Genomic DNA, 24,944 nt, shown 5'->3' on the forward strand with positions numbered 1-24,944 from the left:
TGTCAGAGAAGAACCAGCAAAGAGAGCTATGGAGGAGCAGTCAATAAGAAAGCCAAGAATATGTAATTTCACTGAAGCCAAAAAAAAAAAAAAAGAGTTTCAGAAAGGAAGGATTCCTCAACCAACATATCTTTTAGGCAGAGCAAATACATAACAAATAGTTAATGAAAAAGCTATTATTTTTACTATATTTCAAAATTTAGCATCTCTTTCATTGACTGAATAAGTCTGCCCGGTTTGAACCAAAGCAGAGCTACTGTGTGATTATATATCTGTAGCAAAAAACACAAAATATGAGCTATAATTTTATCATATGTAACTTTGTTTTCTTGAACATTTTAAGGGTGATCTGTTATTTTGTTTATGTATATTCTGTATTCCCACATAGGTTTAATTCCTGCAATGAATTAATCCTATCACGTTTTTGTACATGGGACTTCAGAACGTATGGTATTACAGGAGTAAAAGTAAAACGTGTCATTAAAGTCAACAATCGTATACTGAGACTAAAATTTGAAGAGAAATTTCAAAAGTCTTTGGACAATGAAGATATGCATGATTCAGAGTAAGAAGCTGAATTCTCTAAGGAACAATTTTATAAGAGTTTGACTTTATTTTATAAAAAAAAGTCTTTGTTTTAAAAGTTAACAGTATTGAAAATACATCCTGTTAGTAAATGTTTCCTTTTCTTGCTTCTCGCATAGCTAGGATGACTTCATAATTTATTCACACTGTGCCTTTTTTTGAGAGTGGAAGGCGGGTGGATGGAGATATTAATAATGATGCTGGAACATCTGACGTAAATGGAAAATATCCATGGCAGTGCATATGGCTATCTTATCTATGGCTAAGTTTTTGTAAAATCAATTCTTAAATTTTTTCTTTCAATTATTCTTAAGGAGCTATCGAAAGATGCTGGAATGCCTTTTTTATGTTTTTGATCCCGAAGTTACAGTGAAGAAAAAGCATCTGCTACAAATACTTGAAAAAGGATTCAAAGAGAGTGAAACAAGCAAGGTAGTATAAAATGTCATTTGGAATAATGCTTTCTTCCTAATGAGTAGAGCTCTGCCGCTGGTTAAGCATGATTCCCAATCCTTTTACCCATATTTATAGCAAACTTCTACTGCTGTTTCACAAAAAGACTAGTGTTATCATGGAAAGTATAGCATCTTTCCGCTTTGGATTATACCAGAGTTAAGTCCATTAATTACTTTATCTGCCTGACTCTACTTAATCCTTCAAGACATCCTATTTTCATGTTGTGATCCTTCTATTGATGATTTTGAAGTCAACTTCTTTAATTGGCTATAAATCTGTTATAAATCTTTAATCTGTTCTAAACTCTCCAGGTCTTTCCATCTTGAAAAAAATTTATTCACTTAATTCTGCCGTACTTTCTATCTTTCTAGCTGTCCTACTGTTTCCTTTTTCCTTTTACTGCCACCATTTCCTTATTCTCTACTTCACTGTCCCCACCTTGCTACTCATACTGCTTTATTATTCGTCACTCCTGAGCTTCAAAATATCCGAGCGACCTTTCTCAGTCTTCCATCCTCTTGATGAGGCAGCTGTAGCACACTAGAATAGAGCAGTACTTCCCAACCCTTTTCACATTATGGCATACATAAAGTGGTAATTTTGCCACATTTGAATCCTGGCTTTCCTACCCACCTACCATGTGGCTTTACCTCTTTGTGTCTGTTTCTTCCTATCTATAAAGTGAAGATAATAATAGTATCTATTTTGCAGACTTGTTATTAGGATTTAGTGAGATAATGCATAAAAACATTCTTGGATAGTTGTACACATATGAACATAATAGCATCGGTATTCAAATAGCCAAAAAGTAGAAACAACCCAAATATGTATCAATAGATGAATAGATAAACAAAATGTAAAATATATATGCAATGGAATATTATTCAGCCACAAAAAGAAATGAAATTCTGATACATGCCACAACAAACATGGAAAAACCTTGAAAACTATATGCTACGTGAAATAAGGCCAGACACAAATGGAAAAATATTGTATGATCCCATGTATGTAAAGTGCCTAGAATAGACAAATTGAGAGACAGAAAGTAGAATAGAGGTGACCCAGGGCTGGACAGGATGAGGGGATGGGGAATTATTGTTTAATGGGTACAGAGTTTCAGTTTGGGGCAAAGAAAAAGTTCTGGAGATGAACAGTGGTAATCATGGTATAATAATGTGAATGTACCTAATGCCACTGAATCGTATGCTTAAAAATGGTTAAAATGGTAAATTTCATCTTATGCATATTTTACCACTATAAACCAAAAAAAGCATTCCAGCCACTCAGTGGAGAACAGATTGAAGGGAGCAGGAGCAGATGATGAGGGTGCTGTATGGGGGAGCTGCTGCAGTGAGAGTGCCCTCATTGTACTTCTGGAAGAGAAGTAAGGTGGAGGTGAGGAATTCGGGGTATTGGAAGGCTGAGTGAAGTGCGTACATGTAGTCCACAGCACTGTGAACCATTATGAGCACAGAGGGTGTGGCAAGAATGGGGCTAACACTTTCTGTGTGTTTTCTACCTACCAGACACTGTGCTGAGTGCTTATTGCCTGCATCTCCTAAGGGATGAACTATCTCCTTTAATTCTCCCAGCAGCTGTCTGTGCCGCTCTGTCCAATAGGGTAGCCACCACCTGCATGTCACTACTGAGCATTTAAAAAGTGCCTTGTCCAAACTGAGTGTCCGCATATTGTACACAAGCATTGATAGTCAACTCTGCACCCCACCAATGTGTATAATCAGTTATGTTTCAATAAAAAAAAATTGAGTGTGTTGAAAGTTTAAAATAAACAGCAGTTTCTTAAGACTTAGTATGGAAAAAAGACTATAATTTCTTATATTGCACACATGTTGAAGTGATAATATTTTGTATATATGAGATTAAATAAAATGTATTATTAAAACTTACTAAAAAAGTTCTTGTACCAGTGCCTGGCACACAGAAACTTTTTGATACTTTTACCATTATTGCCTGAAATATTTGATACTATCGATTACTCTCCTTTTTGAAACTCTACTATTACACTATCATTATCCTCCTGTTCTGATTGTCCTTTCTTTGTTTCTTTTTGTTCCTCACTTGCCTCTAAACATAATACCACGAGGTTAAAGTTTACTGATCTGCCCTTCTTTCTCCGCATACCATCAATTACTCTCATTGTTAAGGTCCTAGAAATGGGGGAAATATCACAGTGTAGCATGTAAAAGATGAGCTAGATTTCTATGCAATGATGTGCGCCCAGTGAATAAAGATAGATATTTATGTTCTGTATTGTTTAAGAGGTAAGCTCTGATGTAAAATGCAGCTGTGTAAGAAGTTTAGAAAAGAGGTTTGGCTGAGGTTGGTAGTGTCTTTGTAAGGCAGAGGGCTGGCTAGTGTGGGAAAGAAGGAACTATTTGACTGGAAAACACATCTGACGTAAATCCACCTCTAGACTGAAGAGGAAAGAGCTCTTTCTGTCACTTCAGGATAAAGTGCTCAGTATTGAGGGTGACAGAGTACGGATTCATCACTAAATCTACTCACGTGGCTCAAGTTCATGCCCTACCAAACATTCTCTTTGATAACCAATGAATTGGTCAGTAGCCATAAGGAGTATCACTTATTACTTTTTGGCTTTCTCCCCAATGTATATCCTCAGCCAGCCCATCCTCTGATCTCTGCTGTGACACCCATGGCTGCCATTCCTGCATGGTTAATCTGCCTTATCTTCATATATAATACGTATAAAACCAGCCTTTAATCTTTTGCCTCTAAGCCACTCTCTTCTGGTCATCTTTCCTGATTTCTACTGACAATATTCCCTCCACTAACCAGAATCCAAGGCTGTTCAACTCCTCCTTCTTCCATTATCCGCACATCTAATCATTTACCATTTCTAGTGATTCTTCCTTTACTGTATCAATTGTGTTCTCCCTCACCCTCCCTATTGCCATTGCCTGCCCTCACAGTAAGCCCTAAAAACATTCCTTCAAATCTTTGTCATTAGTTTTCCAATAGGCAACCTTGCCCTTGGTCAGTTTTTCTAACCCTTCCACCTTTCACAGTACAGACAGATCAATCTTTCCTAAAACATTATGTTCATAGTGCACATTGCATTGTGCTCATGAGAGACCTTTTAGCCTCCCATTACTTATAATGCTGAAGTTCAAATTCCTCTGCCTGGCATTTGAGGCCTGTCAGAACCCTCACAATCTAGCTGCCACCTAACTCCCTATTACTAAATACACCAACTGTCCCAAATGAAGTTTGTACTGTACTTGTGATTCTGCTAAACACAACTCAATGCCATGTCTTCCTTTGATGAAACGCTCTTTCCTACTTTTTCCCTGTGGCAAACTCATTCATCCTTCTACTCTCAGCTCAAGGTTTTCCTCCTCTGTGAAGCCCTTCTTGAATTCTCAAACAGTAGGAGTCCTCTTATCTAGTTTGTAGATTAATCAAAAAACTCAGTTAAAATGGAAAACGGTAAATAAATGATTTACTTAACAAATCCTTCAATGTAACTTCAAACATAGATTTCCATTTATTTGTGGCCAAGGTCTTTGACTATGAAATTGGAACTCTGAGAAGTCTTCTTGTATCAGCCACAACCATATTTCCTATTAGTTTTGGTTTCCTTAAAGTTGAACACACACTTAAGATTCTTGCAAAGTAACTTGAATGCAAGAACCCATCTAGTCTGTCTCCCCTGTTACCATCACACTATTGCATTTGCCTTCCCCACACATACATACTTTGGGAGAAGTTTTTAATGATTGCCCTCTATTGAATTTTGCCCAATTTTCCATTCGGTTTTCCAAGAAACAACTGTCCTTCTTTCTATTTCATTGCTTTATGTAATGTGTATAATTTCAATAACAAGTACAACTGGCATAAACAAGTTTGGGGATGAAATTAATTGACTCTTGGTAAGTATACAGTTCGACTGGGTAGAAAGTACCTCAGTGTTTTAAAAAGCATCATCTTAACCTTGACCTTAACCTTAACCTGAACTGTCGTCATACTGTGAGTTATAGAGAGAATGGAAAATACTAGTTAATCCTGAAAATTGGTTGTGTTAGTTAATTAAGTGGTGATCAACTGAGAATTTCTATTGTAATACATTCGTTATATTGAAACGTATGCATTTGTGCGTTTGTGTGCATTTCTCCACTAGCCCTTAAAGGCTGGAACTTTGTTTATAGAGTAGATTCTTAGTAGAAGTCTGGTGGATGAATGGATGGATAGTTGAGCAGATGGATGGTTGTCGATCACACCTATTTCTATATCTTCGTATATTTTTCTCCTCTTAAAAGTAATTTCCTTTTGAATTCTGATCATTTGAGTTATGTTCAATCGTCAGGGCCAAACCATGATCCCATTACCTCTGCAAACTCTTTTCTAATCACTTTGGTTAAAAAAGATACCTTATGTGACACATCTTGAGATGCCTTGTATTTTTAATTATTAGGTATAGTTCCTATCTTCCCCTCTTTTAATTGGGGCCCAAAACAATGCTATAGCCTCACAATGCCATGCACCCAGATTGTATTTAATGGATATTTTGTGATGTTCTGAGGTTACTTATTGAGTTGTGAAATTTGTGGTCATATGAGCACATTTGAGTATTTATTTTTTAAGAACTTCTTTGGATAACAGGTTTCAATAAGAAAAAATATGTATAGGAAATTCAGCATTTACAGAAAAGATATACTTCTAAATAATTTGGCTGTTGGTATTAAATTAGCAGTAATTTCAAAACTCTGATATTGTTACAAGGACAAGTAGACCTCAGTTCAAATCATGACTGTCAATTTCTCATTCTGTTCTTGGACAGATCATATACTCTCTTTTAGCTCTAGTTTTCTTACTACTAAAAATAGAGATTTTTGTTTGCTTTTTACAGCTACTTTCACAGCAAATAATATGAATATTACTAATACAACACTTCCAAGAAATAAAGCTAGTTACAATGCAAACTACAATTTCTAAGCATTAACACAGTAAGAAATGTTTTGTTTCTGGAAAACAATGTAAATTATTAGACCAAACATTTTTGATATAAGTAAGGACCTTCACTGATGTAATGTTTGATTCCCACAGGATTTTCTTTTTGAAGTTAGCAAGATTGTTAGTGGAGTACTCATTGAAAGCTGTTACTTCTGCACCATACAGTGTTGTCAGTCTTGACTTTGGGTGCTTTTCCAGGAGCAAATTTTGTTTTATATTATCACTTTTATAAACCTATTTGCACATGAATTTAAAATGTATAAATGGCTTTGCAGAATGAAGTTGCACCTGAAGGTTATCTACTTCCTTTCAGTGAGTCTGGCCTGCAGATTTCTTTGCCCTGTGACATAAACATAAAATAATAAACCATCTGTATTGAGAATTGTTAATTTTGTAAAACTATTCAGACTTTGTTTTTTCTTTATAGCTGCCTCTCAGAAAAGAAGCCGTTGTTCTTGCTAATAACCTAAGTATATGTGAGTGTCCCAGAATTGAATTTCTACAGCAAAAGTACAAGGATGAGAAGAAAAACTCTCTTGAGCATGAGCTCTTCAGACATGGTAATACAAATATATGGTGTTTCTGAACTTTTAAGTTCTAAACCTTCAGATTCACTAATTATTTTCATATCATTTTTGACACTTGGTTTTATCAATGTAGGAGATTCTCTTCAAACCATTTTATTTCGTGTTTACCAATGTAGTAATACTTGATTTTCTCATATTAATTTGGCCACACTTTTAACAAACATTTACTGAGTGATTACTGTATGTCAGCTTTAATAGGAAGAGACTCATTTGTTACTCAGATATTTAATCCAACATATTTAAACTTTTGTTCATTATTTTGTATTGTAAAAATAAATTCAACATATATATATACATATGTATGTTACACACACAGCAAGTTCACAGGAAAGGGAAAGAGAACTTGGCCCATATATACAATAATCTTATAAACCTCTCTGAAAGGGAAGCCTTATTTGTCCTGAATCTTCATAATGTAAGATAACAAGAAAATCTGGCTATAATTTAAAATCACCTAAATTGTGAATGTATAAATCACTTTATATGTTGTCTTATAGAACTAGATATACTTGTGGTATTTTAATTTATTCACAGTTATCAGTACTTTATTTGCATCTTGAGTATATAAAAGTACATTAAGCAATTTGTAGTACGCTTCTGGGAGAGATTCCCTGGTGCACACATATTGAGGAAAAAGACCAGCTCATCATGTCCTCTCTTGCCTTCCCTTCTTCCATTGTCCATTCTTCAGTTCCCCAAGTTCCTATTGAATGCTTATTATGCATTAGGCACAGGTGGGTGATAGGGATACAGTGTATACAGACTAGACAGTTTCTCCTCTATTTTGTTTACAAACATTAATAATAACAAATAAATGTAAAACTACAGTTATCATCAGGGCTTATAAATATGAAGTATTAATGCATAGTACCAAAGAATGTATAATAGGGAGCATAGATCAGGTCAGGAGTGAGGAAAACCTATTCTTTAGCCTCAGCCATCCAATCTACTGAAAATTGGGTAGTCAGAAATTTGGTTAACTTAATTCCATAAGAATGACATTCTAGGTTCTAGACTATAGTTCTGCTAATAATTAGTTCATTGTGAACTAAATTATGCATGCTTTGCAGTCTTTTATTCACTTAATATTAATAATCAGAAAATTAAGCAGATTATTGAATCTAGAAAGAACTCCTTACTTGAAAAAACCACTTGCTGCTATTTAATCATTTTTCTCCATTCCCATCTTAAGAAATACTCTTGATGTTCTGTTAGACCCTTACAGAATATGTATTCCAAAACAATTAGGAACAATTTATCCCAATTTACATTTTATGTCTTGCACATAGTAAAAACAAAAATCATTTGAAAGTTTTATACATAGTGATTAGAAATTATTTTTTCAGATTCATTGACTCCTAGAGATCCTTAGGATTTAGTGAGTGCAAGGATCCTTGAGAATCTAAAGGGAAGAAAAATGTTCACCCATTCAGTAGACGTACTGAGTGCCTGCTGTTATCTAAGCTGTGTGCTAGATACAGAGGCGAATTTTTACCAAGTAAAAACAAACAAACAAACAAAAAAACCAAACCACTTTTTTATTTTAAACTACTTAATAAAAAATATTGCTAAATTACTATGTTCTTTCCTTCTTCCTTTTCTGTAAAGCTTTGCTTGATCTAATCATAGGACTCCTCTTTAATAATCATTTCATTTATGCAACAAATATTTGCTGAGCTCCTATTTTGGATCAAGCAATGTGGTATGTACCAAACAGTGTCGAACAAGATAGCCATGTTCTTTGCCTTTACAGAACAAACAGTCAAGTCTGAGGCCAATATAAAAGGCTATATTGGAAAATTATTAAATGAATTATTTGTTAAATATGATTTCTATTTTTTCATATTTAGGCATCCTACTCATTACAAAGGTTTTCCTTGGCCAGAGTGTTCAGGCTTGTGAACAAGAATCCATCAATCAAGCCAACTATCCAATGGTTAATTCAGTGTTCATTCCTCGGAAATATTTATTAAGTATGTTGGCCATAAAGAGAAATGTGTTTTCATCTCTCCGAATGCAAAATGTTTGTAATTTAATACAGATCATTATAATGTAATATCTACCTTACAAAGTTTGTAGGCTATTTAACAAAAATCTGTTCTTGGCCACTAATAATTTTTCTATTCCCTACCTCAATGACATTTAGATATGTGTGTGCATAGTTTATTTTGCGAATTTTAAATTAATTGTATATTTGTGTGTATGTATACATATACATGTATGTATGTATTAGTTTTCAAAGGTTAAAAAACCACCCAACTTTTAACAACAAAGTTTTAGAGTAATATGTTTGTCAAAAATACATGGCTACACATTGGATAGAAAAGTGAAAAGGTATGAAAAGGAAAAGGATATGAATAAAATTAAACTAAACCCTATTACTTATTCTATGTAGTGAAAGAATGATTAGTGAGTATTTATAGAATTAAGAAGCTGTTGGGGTGGGAGATAAAAGAAAAAAGCCCTCAATAATCTAAATGTTGTAATTTATGAGTTTGTTATTTATTAATCTATGTAGGAATGAAGATATACATAGTTCCAGGACCCTCGCAGATACCAAACTCTTCAGATGCTCAGGTCCCTTCTATAAAATGGTATAGCATTTGCATACAACCTATGCACATCCTTCCATATACTTTAAATAATCTCTAGATTCCTTATGATATTTAATACAAGGAAATGCTATGTAAATAATTATACTGTTTTTATTTGTATTATTTTTTATTGTATTTTTAAAAATATTTCCAGTCTGCAGTTGGTTGAATCTGTGGGTGCAGAACCCATAGATACAGAGGACTGTATTATGTTGCACATTGATGAGTGTTTGTTTTGCTTATTTTTATTTTTACTTTAGATTCCATGCTGGGACAAAGAAACTGTGATTGTGGCTTTCGGCAGTGCAAGTGGTTTGTCTTTGATCATGACCTTGTTTTGCCAGAATACATTGTTGAATTTGAATACATTACAGTGGTATGAATTATTATATGTTTTTAAACTGAAATTTCTTAAATGGGAACAAAACAGTAATTTGAAGCCTAATAATGTTATGTCAAGTTTATGCTATATATATATGTATGAGTGTGTGTGTATAATGGTTATTCTGTAAAGGAGTTAATTTTCAAAACAAGTCATTATGACAATTAAGTATTTTTATCAGGCACATACATTACATGAGTAATATATGGCTGTATTCTCACAGGAAAAGATTAAAACTATATTGAAAACTGTAGAATAAACATGAAAATCTGCCTTTACATTAACCCCACCGCCTCTCCCTTCACCAAGGCACCCACTGTTAAAGGTTTTGTGTATTTGCTTTCAGACCTTTCTCTATGCATTTATATATATATAACAGCATACACCATTTTACATAGTAGAATCAAGTACTAAGTATTCTGTCATTTTTTTTTTTTACCTTTAACAATATGTTTTGGACATATTTTCACTTCAGTACATGTACATGTACATTTCATTCTTATGGTGGCTGCATATTATTCAGTAATACTCTGATTTATTTGACTGTTCCCTGTTGATAACATATATAGGTTGTATTCTGTTTTATTTTTACTATTTAAAACAACATTTCAGTGAACATCATTGTAGATGCATCTTTTTACAAACATGGAAGTTTCTCTACAGGATAGATTTGTAGAAAACTGGGGAGTCCAAGGATATATCCATTTTAAATATTGTTAGATTTTGCCAAATTCTCTCCTCAAAGGCTTTGAAATATTATAGATTTTCAATATTGTGTGACAGTGCTTGTTTTTTTTGTATCTTTACCAACACAAGACATTATCAATCTTTTTTTTTTTTGCCAATCTGATGGGCAAAAAACAGGATATTTCATTCTTCTATATGCTTAAAATTATTTATAGTTTTATGAATCACCTGTTATATCCTTTGACATTAGACTGTATCTTTTTCATATTGATTTGAAAAATCCCTACATGCATTCTCAATATTAGTCCTTTATCATATGTTGAGAAGATTTTTCTTTACTTGTCTTTTTATTTCTAACAAAAACTTATTTGTTATTTTAATTCATAATTTACAAGTTTATTTTTAAGAGATCAACTCTCAATCTTTTTCTGTTTGGATTCTGAATTTTATGTCTTCTTTCAAAAGGCTTATAATAAATATTCTTTTTTATTTTCTTCCAATACTTAGATAGCTTGTTTTAAGACTGTTAGCATTTTTCATCCATCTGGACATCTGGAGATTGTTTTATATTATGTAAGGTGGGAGGGGTGTCAAACAATTGTTTTTTTCTTAAAAATGGTTATGTACTTGTTCAAGCATTATCTTTTTTGCTCTATTTTGAAATTCCATTTTTATTATTAAAATTATTTTTATACATAAAGACTCTATTTATAAACCTCTATTCTTTCCATTGATCTCTTTGTCTAGTCTTGGACTCCTACTACGTTTATTTTGGTTATTGCTACGTGATGATATGGTTTGATATGTGATAGGGAAAATTTGCTTCCCTTGTCCCCATTCCTCTCTTTAAAAATTTTCTTGGCTATTCTTGAACGTTTTCTTTTCCACATAAAATTTAAAGCCAGCTTGTCACATTTTATTTAAAAGTCCTTTTAGGATTTGAGTCAAATTATATTGAGCTTAAAACTTAATTTGGGATGAACTGCAGTATTGGTCCTCTCGTACCGGGAACACGGTAATTTACTCCATTTACTCAGGTCCTCTCTTACAGTTTTCTTGATATAGATCTTCAACATTATTTAAGTATAGTCCTGAGCATTTATATTTTGTATTGCTATCATGAATGGAATTGTATCAGTCATGCTTTTAGTAAAAGACTCGGGCTAACAATAAGGAGAAGTTTATTTAACTCACATAATAAGAAGCCAAGAGGTGGGCAGTCCCTGGCTGTTGTGATTATTCAGTGATGTCAGCACTGACCTTAGCTCCATCATCATCCTGCTTGCCACTTCATGAGCTATTTTGATCTGATTATTCAGTTCTTTCTTTACTTCTGGGAGGTTTTCTTCTCTTAGTTTCTTGATTATTTCTTCTATTTCATTCTCTGTTAAGCCCTGTGGAACCTCTGTTGTTAGGCATTGGACCTTCTGAATTAACCCTCCATGTCTTTTAATTTTTTCTCTCAAATTTTACAAGTCCATTTCTTAATTCTTTGTTCTAGAATATTTTCTCAGTATTAGCTTCTGCTTTACTGATTTAATCTAATGCCATATCCATTTGAATTCTCAGAGCATTTATTAAATATTTTAAAAATATTTATTTTTTAATTGACATGTATTGATTGTACATATTTATGGGGTACAGAGTTATATTTCAATACATGTATACAATGTGTGCTGATCAAATCAGGGTAATTAACATTCATTACTGCAAAAATTTATCATTTCCTTGTGATCACAAATTGTTTTTATTTTAGCTTTGAAGTATTTACGCTATTCTTTTCTATAGAAGCCTAATCTTTTACTATAAATGCATTATTCTCCTAGATTTCTAAGAAATCTCTGATGAGCCATTTTGGTTTCTTCTAGAACAAGTTCTGTTTGTTCATGTATCTCTTGTTCACTCACAGTTCTTACCATAATTACTTAATTACTTGATAATTACCTAGAGCATCTGCCTGCTCTTTTATTTATTCACTCTGAACATCAAGATTCTCTGGATCTGATCCTCAAAGTTGTTATCTCCCACATATGCTTTGGCTAGAGGTTACATTTTTGCTCTTATTTGTCTGTCAGTTCAGCCTCTCTTGATTTATGTGGCACAATTTCTAGTCCTTTGTTGGTGCCCTTTCCATGTTATAAAATATTTAAAATTTCCTTTTGCCAGTTTTAAGAAATTTCCAGTGGGTGGGAATGTAGACAGCCTTGCTTAGCCAACAATCTTAATCTACTCTCATAGATTTCCTAATCATGAAATCTGATCATCACAGATATTACTGTATAACTGAAAAAAGTAAATTTATCTTTTCTACACAGCCTTTTTGTTTTTCAAAATGATAAATACAGCAACCAAATTTTCAATATTTTAAATAATTTTTTTAGGTCAAGCCTCAGTCTTTATTTTCTTCATTCAACAACATTATTGTAGAAGAAAGCAAAAAAATTTCAGAAGGATCATTATTGTCCCAAGATTTGAAATTTGATGATGAAGTTATGAAAATGGAGCCCAGGATTAAGCCCCGACCAAAACTTATTAGTTTGGATGATAAAACAATACTTTCCATTGCCAAGACTAGCATTTATAGTCGTATTGTGGTAAGTATTATGAGAAAGAAAATTTGGAGATAGGAACCTTGAATTTAAAAGCAGAATCTAGCATGTGAAGTCTAAGGATATTAAACCACGTATCTGATGATGTTGGGTATCATGCTACCTAATTTAAAATGCCCAGCCCTCTCCTTCTACATGGACTAGATCAGTGCTCTCCAGTAATAATATAATGTGAACCATATGGGTGATTTTAAATTTTCCAGTGGCTATGTTAAAAAAAGTGAATAAAATTATTTTAATAATTATTATTTTAATATTATTTAAATTATTTATTATTGTAATAACAAATTTTACTTAACCCAATATATCTAAAATATTATCATTACAACATGCAATCATTATGAAGATTCATTAATGAGATAATGTTATCTTAAGTCTTCGAATTCTGGAGTATATCTTACATTCATAGCACATCTGAATTCAGACTAGCCACATTTCAACTGCTCAATAGCCACTTGAGATAGCCTTCCAATTAACTTGGGATTTTATTCCTCAATAATCAATAAGCTCTCTTTAAATGATTAAGATGAAGGCAGATAGCTTTCAAATCAGTTTCTAGGATTAATCAACATAGAAAAATGGGAGCTTTATCTGTACAAAATTAATCAATAGAATTTGAGTTACTTATTAAGGTGACTTACTTTATGCTGAGGTGATTCTACTAGATGTTAAGCCTACCTCCATATCTGACTTTCAGATCTGTTTCAGATCTGCTGTTACTAGTCTATTCAAACTACCATCATCTCTCACCTAAACTGCTTCCATAGCCTTCTAACCATGGTAGAGTTAGGCTCCCTAACTCTACCATGGCAATATTGCACAACTCCAGGAAACACCATTTATATTATATTCTGTTATGTGCACCTGGGATGCCATTCACTATAGAACTGAATAGAACTCAATACAAGGTGGGGGTAGGGTCCCTCCTAGAGCTATACAGCAGGGCCTTGTCCTGTTTCCACTTTGAGCCCCCAATTCATTCTCCATGCTGAAGCTAGAATAATCTTTTTAAAATGCAAATCTGATCATGTCACCTCAGTCACTCCTCACCACTTCTACTTAAAATCCTTAAATGATTTTCCATTGCTTTAAAAATAAAACCAAAGTCCTTAATATTGTCTTTAAGGTTTTCCATGACCTGGCCCCTGGCCTACCTTTCCAGACTCTTTTCACATTACTCTCCCTGTAGCTCTCTGTGCTCAGCCTCTTTTCTATTTCTTAAATGCACCACATTTGCAGCCAACACAGAGCCTCTGCAGTTGCTAGTCCTTTGTATAATGATCTCCCCTGACCCCATTCTCCTAGTTAACTCCTACACATCTTTTAGTTTTATATTTAAACATTAAACCCTTTTCTTACCTCTAAGCCTAGGTCAGTTATCTTTGTTATATGCTCTGTGTCTTTCTTAGACTGCAAATTCCATAAGGGCAGATGCTATAGCTGTTCCTAGTCACCTGTGTTCCCAGTACCAGGATAACATAACAACATAAGGGTGTGCAGGGTGCACTGCACAAGAGGGCTGAATTTGAGAAGCACCTTTTAATCATAGAGTAGTATATTTACTACAACAATTTTCTGACAACTGTTGGCAAAATTTTTCTGACAAAGTATATTGTGACAATTTTCTAAAAGCCAGAAATTAAAGTATCTTAAGGAAAGAATGTCTTTTTCTAATTTACCCATAAGCAGTATATGGATTAGCATCACCCTCACCAGTACCTCGTACAATACTTGGCACACATTAGATCTCCTTAGCTACTTGTTTAAAAAGAAAGAATGTTTTTTCAAACAGTCAGTGGTTTTTGTAGAGTGAGTTGTTGCTTGAAACTTCAGAACTAGTAAACGAATTGGTATGCCTTGAGAAGACAAGTTATTCTTACATGACACTATCTTTTATGCATGCAATAAAAGCTGAAATACAGATAAAATTCAGAAATGAATTACATTGCTCCATCAACATGTTTCTAGATCCATTATTTAACAAGACAAATATTTCTCACAGTGATTCTGTGAAAGAGAAAGAAAATGTAAAAAATATTTTTAAAATAAGTGAGTTCAACAATTTTAAGTAAGCTTCTGAAATAATTCAGAAAACATCTTTTTCAAGAAGTTTATGAGATGGCTTTGATGAAACTACATTATCACCATCCACCGTATCTTGCAGTCCAGGAAATAAAGAGAAAATTAAGTCTTTACCTTAGCCAGTTATCATTAGAGAGGAAGGAAAACTTCATAACATAATGACGGTATCACCATCTTTATCATAAATGTGCAGTATAGTGATTACAAGAGCAACCTTATGGCTGAGAGTACTGAGAAATTGTTGTCTGTGCATTATAATGTTAAGATTTAATAATTGAGAAATAAAATTTTTATATAATGCTTTAGTAATGAAATGTCTTAAAAAATGAATGTGTTCTGATTGAATAGAGTTTCTACAATATGTATTCCTTAGGTTTAAAGGGATTAAATAAAAATAAGAAACCAGCTCCAGAAAGTAGGTCTTTTGTATATCTTTGGTTTATAAACTAAAAAAATGGGGAGGAGGAGGAGAAGACTTCACGATACCTTGTCCTTCTGGTGACCCCTACTTTGCATTAATTTCATCAACATTCATAACATGAATAGAGAGGTTTTTTTCATCTTAAATTTGCCTGTGCTGCTTAAAATCCAGTAAACTTCCTAGGGATTCCAGTAAGAATACTAGAGCTTACAGCAAGAACGTTTAGACATTATGGCCTTTGTACTCCTTCTTTTGTGCCATTACAAAAAGAGAAATTCAGGGTACATTCTTATTTTCTTTTCAGGCTTCCCAACTAGATTTTATGAGGACATTCATAAAAATAAACAAAATATAGAAATTAAAACCCCAGAGTATGTAAGATAATTTTATATTCTATTATAGCACAATTAAATACTAAAAATTAGAATAATCACTTAGAAGTCTGGCATTTACATTGGTTTATTCACCTAGAATTTACTGAAAATTTGCTATATCTTAGGTAATGAGGTAAGTACTGGGGGTTTAAAATGAATAAATTAATATCCCTGCCTCAAGAATATGAATTTGGTGGAAGATATAGATATGTAAATAAATATAGAAATCTTAGAGTTGCTGGGAGAGCTTCACTGAAAGAGGTGAATTTTAAGTAGATTTTTTGAAAGACATGAGAAATTTGTTTACATCTTCTAGACTGAAAATATTCTATCTATGTAGGCCCATGGTTTTGAAAAATCTTGGTGTCTTCAGGGAACACAGAAATTCAGTGTGACTAGGATATAGGATTGGAAGGCAGAGGTGTTAGTTGGAATTCAAGGGAGATACATGAAGCTGAGGCTGGAAGAGTAGGATGTTGTAGCCACATTAGGATGGATTTTGGAAGCTGAATTAAAAAGTTTAGCTTCTTCTATTCTCTGTTTTTGAGGACCCTTACTTCGGCAGCTTGTGGATGGATTTAACTGAAGTCAGGCTGGTGGTATGGAAATCCAGTAGAAAATTACTGCAGTAGCCCAAAGGAGAAATAATAGTCTGTACTAAGGCACTCGTAGTGGTGATGCAATGCAACGGCTGGTTTGAGAAACATTCCTAAGGTCAAATGTATATGGAAAAGAGGGAAAGTAGGTGATCAACATTATGTTAGACAGTGAAACTCTTGATCTGGATTGAACATTCAGGCTGCGAAGGAGACCCATAGGGAAGATGACGAATTCAGTTGTGAACATGTTAAGTTTGACGAGTCTGTAGAATCTATCATGGATGATACCCGTATGTGACTTGTAAACTAACCAGTCTGCGTAAATTGGCCCTTCTTAACAGTTTTAGCTAGTTTTGATAGCTGTTAGAAATTTAGTTGTTTCTCTTTTCCAGGAACTTAGTTATGTCCACAGTATAAGGTATTAAGTTGGTGATAGTGAATGAAGAGGGCTGGGAGATAGACACCTGATTTTATCACTATAATAATACCTGTTTGTTGTGAATACCATATGTAGTCACTTGTATTAATAAATTTTCTTGTGCCATTGTTTATTTTGTAGGCTATCAATAAATAACAGTTTTCACTTGATATCATTCTCAGTGGTGTAGTTTAAAGACAGAAAAATATGTAGGCATCAGGGTATCTCCTAAATATAAAAATGTAATAACATGTATTTTTATATAGTCCAGGATGAAATAGACAGGGAAAGTCTGGGCCAAGTTCTGATACAAATATTGTCTTGGACACTCTCCCACCTCCTTATTCAATGTCTGTTCTCCTACTTCAACACCCTCAGCCTGTCTTCCTTGGTCCAGTGCCCTCATACGGTTTCATTCAAGCAAGGTGTACCCTTTCCATCTGTCTCCCATAAGCCATCCTATCTAATATATAAAATCTTTAAGGCCTACATTGTCCACTGGCTAGCCTGAGAAATAGATTTGCCCTAATTAGTATCTTAACCCATATATTTAATTATTTTGTAAAAAGAATTTATACCAATTATTGATCAACTTGGACCAAGTGGAAAATCTTATCAGTCAAGAAATAGGTCCAATGATGCTAGTATAAAAGTTTTACCTTTTAAAATCATACATTAGATTTTTTTCTTAGTGGCACTCTCTTAATGTTGTTTAAAATAAATTTTTCATTCTATATTATAGTGAATCACATAATTGTTCTAAATATTTTAGATATCAAAATTTCAGTATGATATAGAATGTAACCTGTCTTATTTTTTTATTTATATTTTGTTCTACTCAGAGTCTGAATCTACATGGAAACAGCTTGAGTAAATTGAGAGATCTCTCCAAGTTAACAGGACTTCGAAAACTGAATATTAGCTTTAATGAATTTACTTGTTTAGATGATATATACCACTTGGTAAGAACTCTTATGAAATTTTAAAAAGTTGAACTCATAGAAGGAGGGAGTAGAATGGTGGTTTCTAGGGCTTACAGGGTTTGGGAAATGAGGAGATGTTGGTCAAAGGGTACAAACTTTCAGCTGTTAAGATGAACAAGTTCTGGGTATCTAATGTACAGCATGGGTGGTAATGGATGTGTTGATTAATTTGATTTTGGTAATCATTACACAATACATGCATATATCAAATCATCATTTTGTATACCTTGAATATATTCAAACTTAATCAGTCAATTTAATATTTAAGGAAAAACTTTGGTGTAGCAAAGAAATACCATAAAGTCAAAGGATAAATGATAAATTGGAACAAATATTTGAAAAAAAAAAACAAAGAACTTTCCTTTTGAAAATAAAGTAAAATAAAGTAACTAATTAATGAGTAAATTATTTTTGTAATTATGACTTCATATATACCATACGTAAGATTATACAGCCTAAATCAGAAATAAATCATGTATACACTATACTATGTTACTTTCTCTAAAGCACGTCTTAAATATAGATTTTGTTTGCTGGCCAAATATACACCTATGGTCATATCTGATTTCTAGCTACTTTAAAATAAATATATTAAAATAACTTCTCTGACTTGTTTTAAAAGTGTCCTTTGGTAAGTGTCATTCCCATTTTCTTCTGCTCTTGTTTTTTCACTCTTCTTTTCCTCCTTGTTGAGATCCCCTATTTCTTCTTCATTTTCTAGTTCACCACTTCATATCTAATGCTGTCAGTTCTTCCCATGTTCTCATTATCCAAGTTTCTTCTCTTTTTCTCTGCCTTGTCCTTTCTACCTGAATGTCACACTCACAGATCTTATTTGACTTATATTTGCCTTCTCATATGTCATAGAACAACAGTAATGCACATGTACACATAGGCATGGATCTTGTCTGACTTTTGTTTTCCTTGTTATATATCATAACAAAAATAATTACCTATGTGGTTCCAGAACTTCAACCCAGCATCCCCTGTTTACATGGTCCCAGGTCAGTCACATACCTTTTCAGAATATATCATCATTCTTGGTTCTTGTTCATTGTCTACTTCCTTGCAACCATATAATATAGCCTTTGCATTGCTTCTTCTACCATGGTGGCTAGAGCTTCTACCCCTATGGTAGGAGATACTTTACTTCCTGGCCTTAGGTTTTAGTATTAAACCCCCTTTCTTGTTTCTTTTGGTAGGCAGGCCCAAGTCCTTTTAAGTAAGTAGAATCGCTAATAGTTTGGGTTCAATATGCAGCTGAGGAAAAAGGGTAGTTTCATAGAGATCCTAGCACTGTGTGTAGATTATTGGTATTTTTATTTAATTATTTTCTAATGACTTGCTAGCAGTTCCAAAGGTTATGACAGTCATTATAATTTTGCTTAGGCACAAATTTAAAGGGTAAACTGTAAGTCATACAAGGCACTTAGACATTGAGTGAACTTAGCCAGCTGCCTAGCATTTATTTTACAACATGGTTTTATATTGTTCTCTTTTAATACAAAAATTACTGTCATCATCACAGCCTCACTCAAGGCCTACTTGTTAGATAAATATTACCATGGTCATTCTACAGTTAAGTGAACTAGGTAAATTTTATGCCCAAGTGGTATATTTCAAATTTTAGGATTAGCAAAGATAGCTAGGTAGACCTCTCAAAAGTCAAGCATCTGATTTATCTCTAAAATTTACTATTAAGGATGTTAGAGGTGGCCCAAGAGAGGAGATACTCCATCTACATGGATATAATGTGTACCTTTAATTTTTTATTGAAAAATAAAACACAGATACAGAAAACTATACACTACAAATGTATGGTTCAGTACACTGTTGTAAGGTGAACATGCTTGTAACTAACACCCAGATTAAGAAGCACAGGGCCGAGCCCGTGGCGCACTCGGTAGAGTGCTGCGCTGGGAGCGCAGCAACGCTCCCGCCGCGGGTTCGGATCCTATATAGGAATGACCGGTGCACTCACTGGCTGAGTGCCGGTCACGAAAAAAAAAAAAAAAAAAAAAGAAGCACAACTTTACTGCCTACGGCAAAAGTCCCTTCCATGTGCCGCATTCCTTCCTCTCCCAACAAGAAATCATTATCCTGACCTCAGCAGTAATCCTCTCCCCGCACTTGTTCCCAATAGTTCTATCACCCAAATGTGCATCCCTGGCACAATAGTTTGGTTTTGCCATTTAAAAAAATGTACTCTATTTATTTTGTTATTATTGTTGAGAACCAGTTGTTTCATTTGTAACAGCTTATTGTTTTACAGAGGTGGTACACATGCATTGTATAAAAATAGACAATGTAGACCAACAAGACTTACTATATTTTTATAAAACTAAATTGATTTTATTTAAAAGACTGTTCTTTCTTTCTAAGCTATGCCGTTCATACTTTCTTACTGCCAAATATTCTTTTGTTCATGACATAATGATAATAGTAAGTGATAATTCTTGTTTTGTTTTTCTATGCCTACTTATGGGAATAAAAAGTCAGTAACCTTATTTGGTTTTCAGAAATGTTTTTTTAGGGTTTAATGATCTGTGCATTCAACTCTTGAAACCTAAACCATTAAAACAAGTGCTATTCCTACAATATGAGCTATGCATTATAAAGGAGTGACTGATTCTATACAGAACTCAAAGAGTTGTTTGAATTAAGCTGTGGAGAAATCAAGTTCATTTTTAATCTATAGTATTTTTTATTTTAAAAAATATGTTGGAAAGTATCTTCTTAAAGTTTTCTTTATCTCTTCTTTGTTCTGGGTCTGAGTTATGCAAATTTTATTTGCAACAAATAAGTATCAAATTAAAGTCTTAGAGATTTCTTACAAACAAGTAAAATGAAGATCTGAATAGATAAGTAGCTAAAGACAATAAAAACAAAAAGAAATTTTAAAATGGATAATATAAACACATGGAAAGATGTTCAACTTTATTGGTAATAAACAATGTAATATAAAATAAGGCAGGCAGATTAGTGAGTGTTTGAGGAAATGGGCATTGTCATATACTACTGTTGGAAAGAGATATTGATTGGTACAAACTTCCTTGAAAGCTATTTGGCAGTATTTATCGAGACTCTCAACAATACAGAAATTCTTAGTACCAGTAATCCCATTTCTAAAAACAGTTGTAGTTAAAGTGTCATGCTCATAGATGTTTATCACAATGTTGTCAGTAATTAGAAATGTAAGAGTCTATAGTAAAATGTTTACAGTTATAATATTTCACATACTAGAATATTATACAGTGATGAAAAATAATTTGGAGAATATTTAATGATATGTGAAAATGTTAAAAGGATTCAAAATTCTTTATATCTGTCTTACATAAGAAAAAGTATATGTGATATAATAAAAAAGAAAGTTTTCATTGATTCTTTTGAGCAATAGGATTATATATGCTTTCTATTTTTTCTTTTAATTTATTTACTATATTTTCCAAATTTCCAAGAAAGAACATGCATTAATTTTTTGATTCAAAAAAATATTAAAAATTATTACATTTTTTTAAAAAGAAAATTATGTTATAGAATTAATAAGTTTAGTTTCTACGTCTGAAGATGAACCTTTTTTAACCAGGCTGTGGCTTAAACAGTATAAACCAGAAGCCTAGATATTAAGAAGTGTATTTTGTTTCTTGGGGACAAATTATTTTGCCAGTTTCTTTTGGTCTTCTCTGCTATGAAAACAAACACTGCCACTCTATGTTACAATAGTGAAGTGTGACTTAAGAGAGAATGACTAAAATGAAATACCTGTAGCCCTTTAGGATAATACATATGTTGATGCCATTATTGCAATATAACTACTGTTTAAGTTTTCTGTGAGGATTACCAGAAAGCATATAAAGTATTTAGAGACCATAGAGAAAAGAACTGTGTAAATACAAGCCATGATTCTCTTCCCATCACTTCAATTTGTATGTGTTACAGTATAACCTTGAATATTTGGATGCAAGCCATAACCATGTGATAACCCTTGAGGGATTTAGAGGTCTGATGAAACTAAAGCACTTAGACTTGAGTTGGAATCAACTGAAAAAATCTGGCGATGAAATAAATATGTTATGCAAACATACCACAAGCCTTCTTACTCTTGATATTCAACATAATCCATGGCAAAAGGTATGCAACAGACATGTTTATAAGAAAGCAAACATTTTTATTTATTTTCTCATTTTTATTTCATTTATTTTAAAGCCATTTTGTCAGTACTTTACTATTCAATATAACCGGAAATAAGCAAACTATCTTTGTTTTTCTAGACTTCCTTAAGGTCTTTTATAAGTTGAATTTAATGTAGTGATCAAATAAATTAAGTGTTACTTTAAGAAAAGGCTATAATTTCATGTCAGTTTTTTTGTAACCTCTAATAGTTTGAGAACATTATTGCTTTAAGAGTGATTGATGTCATTGCCAATTGCAAACCTCCAGAGTTTATATAGTTCAGTGTTCCAAACCCTACTGTAGTAAAGCAAAGGAACCGATAATAATATAATACGGTAAGAGAACTATACTGCTGAGGAGGAAACATAACTTGACTTATAGTATATCCTAATCTGTAGCTGAGAAACATGTTTTACACTTGTATTTTCATTTTGCATTATTTGCATTATTATTCTCTATTTTAAATCCAGAAATCACCCCCACCCCCCATAAACTTGCATTGCAAAGTTTTATGTTCTGTTATGAAAGGGAATTTAATTGAACATTTTTTTCTCATCACAAAAGTATGTAGATTAATGCTAAGTAATTTCAATATTCAGTGATCTCCAAGTATTTAAAATAAGCCCCATGTTAATAATTTCAAGAATCTTTTTTTCTCTACTTTTAAAAGATGTATATAAGGCTGTGTTCAAAATATTACAAAGGGACTAAAGCATGATTGGTTCTATTAAATTGGCCATATTACTAAATTTATGTTGTCATATTTCTTCTTTTTTGCTGAGTAAAATTGAAAAATATTATTCTTTTGCCAAAGCAGACTTCCTGGATGATCGCAGCACAGCTCTCCCTGTTGCCAAATTGAATGTCAAGGGCTAAAAATCCATATTGAAGCACACATAGAGTTTACTGCCTTACTGCTGATCTAGATAAACAGGAGTCACTGCAGCTGTTCTTTTAACACTTTTCACCACAGTCACTTTTCAACAGCTTGTGGGATTTCCCCGCTTCATAAGAGTAGAATCATCCACCTTCAAACGAAACAGATTAATTCTTAAATATAATTTAATACCAACCATTATTTAAATAATTAAGTGAAGCCTTTATTTTTAGACATATATAAAAAAACAAGGAGATGCATAATTTTGAATTACATAGAAAGGAATGAAAAAGCATTCCTTTCCATGCCATAACATATATAATGTTTCATGAAAATTAACTTTTTGCTGTTTTTCCCAAGCCAGCCACATTGAGGCTGAGTGTTATTGGCCGATTAAAGACTCTTACTCACTTAAATGGACTCCTCATTTCTGAAGAAGAAGCAACAGCAGCTATGAAATTTATTACTGGAACAAAGATTACTCAGGTTGGATTTTATTATTTACTATGTCTTGTGCTATTTAGAAAATACAAACAAAGTTTTCCATTCTCTTTTTCTGTCATTAAGATATTGTATTCCCTCTTAGCATGTTAATAAAAAATTAATGAATATATAGCAATCATACCACTTGATTTCTTTTCTGTTTAAATGTACCTCATTTAAATACCAACTGGTTGTATGGATTATCTTGACACATTCCTGAACACCACCCCAAAAAATACCTCTAGGGTAACTGGTTTTTTTCCTAGTCACTTGAACTCACCAGAGTCCTTTCTAGAGCCTACATGAAAATAAGCAACTTTCTGAGGATAAGGTAAGCTTAGAGGACTTGAGAAAGCATTTAACGAATTATTTACTTAGTATTGACATTATATGTGTCTGGCTGAAAATAACAAAACCTATTAACCTGAGGGCAGGGGAAATATCTATTTTATTCAGATTAAGAATGCTGTACTTTGGCCAGAGTAGCTTTAACATCCTAAATATCTCCACTCTAGTTATCTACCTGTTTACTTTTTGTGGGGTATTTGCATATTCATTTCTTTAACAATGCAATATTTAATTTTGGATCTATTCAAAATGAAGGAAAAAAACTTTTTTGTTGATAAATATATAATTAACACTCCTAAAGAAGATTTGGGAATCTACTGCACCAGAAATCATAGCCTTCTAAAATCCTTTAAGACAATGTGGTATTGGCACAGACTTGGACAAATAGGCCAGTGGAACAGAATAAAGACTAATATGGATCCATAAGTCTGTGGAAACACGATAAATAACAAACCTACCTTTGCAGATCAGGGTGGGTATTCAATAAAAGGCACTGGGAGAAGTACATTAAGGACTTCACTGTAAAAGACAAAACCAAAAAATGTTTTAAAAGAAAATATCAGAGATATGATCATTATGACCTTGAATCTGGGAAGCATTTCTTAGGCAAGAAACAAAAAGCATAAACTATAAAAGATTGGATTTGTCTACATTTAAATCAATATATCTTTTCCTCAAAGGACTCCATAAAGAAAGTGAAAAGACAAAATACATACTGGAAGAAGAAATTTGTAGCATAACTGACAAAAGATATTTTTTATATATCTAGAATATATAAGGAAAAAGGCAACTAACTGAACAGAAAAATGAGCAAAAGATTCAAACAGACACTTCATTGGTGAGGAAATCAGAACAACAACTTCTGAAATAATGCTCCAGCGTTAGTATGACAGATAATGAAAATTAAAAGCAAATGACCTATCAATTTTTTGCCAGTTTTACAGATTGGAAAAAATTTTAAAGGCTGACAATATCAAATTTCATCAAGGATGTAAAGTAAATGTTATAATTAGTGCAAACACTTTGGAAAACAATTTGGCATTATCTAGTGAATATATATACCCTACAACCAAGCAATTTTACTTAGGGGCATATACTCTAAAGAAACTTGCACATATGTAGCAGGAGACATACACAAGACTTTTCATGACAACCGTGTTTATAACAGAAAAAAACTGAATCAACCCCAATGTTCATTAATAAGACAGTGATCAAGGGACTACCATAGCGCAATGAAATATGAATGAACTATCATTATACATAGAAGCATAGATGAATCTCATGAATATGATAT

The 24,944-nt window shown here is 33.0% G+C and overlaps 1 protein-coding gene across 1 annotated transcript in view; it reads left to right on the forward strand.

The window, feature by feature from the left end:
- The window catches only part of LRRC9 (leucine rich repeat containing 9), a 95,901-nt gene that overhangs the window by 24,104 nt on the left and 46,853 nt on the right, over positions 1-24,944 (forward strand). Inside the window, exons 10-18 of the mRNA XM_063091760.1 lie at positions 389-565; positions 900-1,017; positions 6,461-6,593; positions 8,471-8,593; positions 9,475-9,590; positions 12,665-12,877; positions 17,629-17,748; positions 21,709-21,900; positions 23,180-23,305. Of these exons, the coding sequence (XP_062947830.1) occupies positions 389-565; positions 900-1,017; positions 6,461-6,593; positions 8,471-8,593; positions 9,475-9,590; positions 12,665-12,877; positions 17,629-17,748; positions 21,709-21,900; positions 23,180-23,305 (1,318 nt within the window). The remainder of the gene's footprint in view (positions 1-388; positions 566-899; positions 1,018-6,460; positions 6,594-8,470; positions 8,594-9,474; positions 9,591-12,664; positions 12,878-17,628; positions 17,749-21,708; positions 21,901-23,179; positions 23,306-24,944) is intronic.

The sequence above is a fragment of the Cynocephalus volans genome, chromosome 3 (genome assembly GCF_027409185.1).
Source record: "Cynocephalus volans isolate mCynVol1 chromosome 3, mCynVol1.pri, whole genome shotgun sequence".
Lineage (NCBI taxonomy): Eukaryota > Metazoa > Chordata > Mammalia > Dermoptera > Cynocephalidae > Cynocephalus > Cynocephalus volans.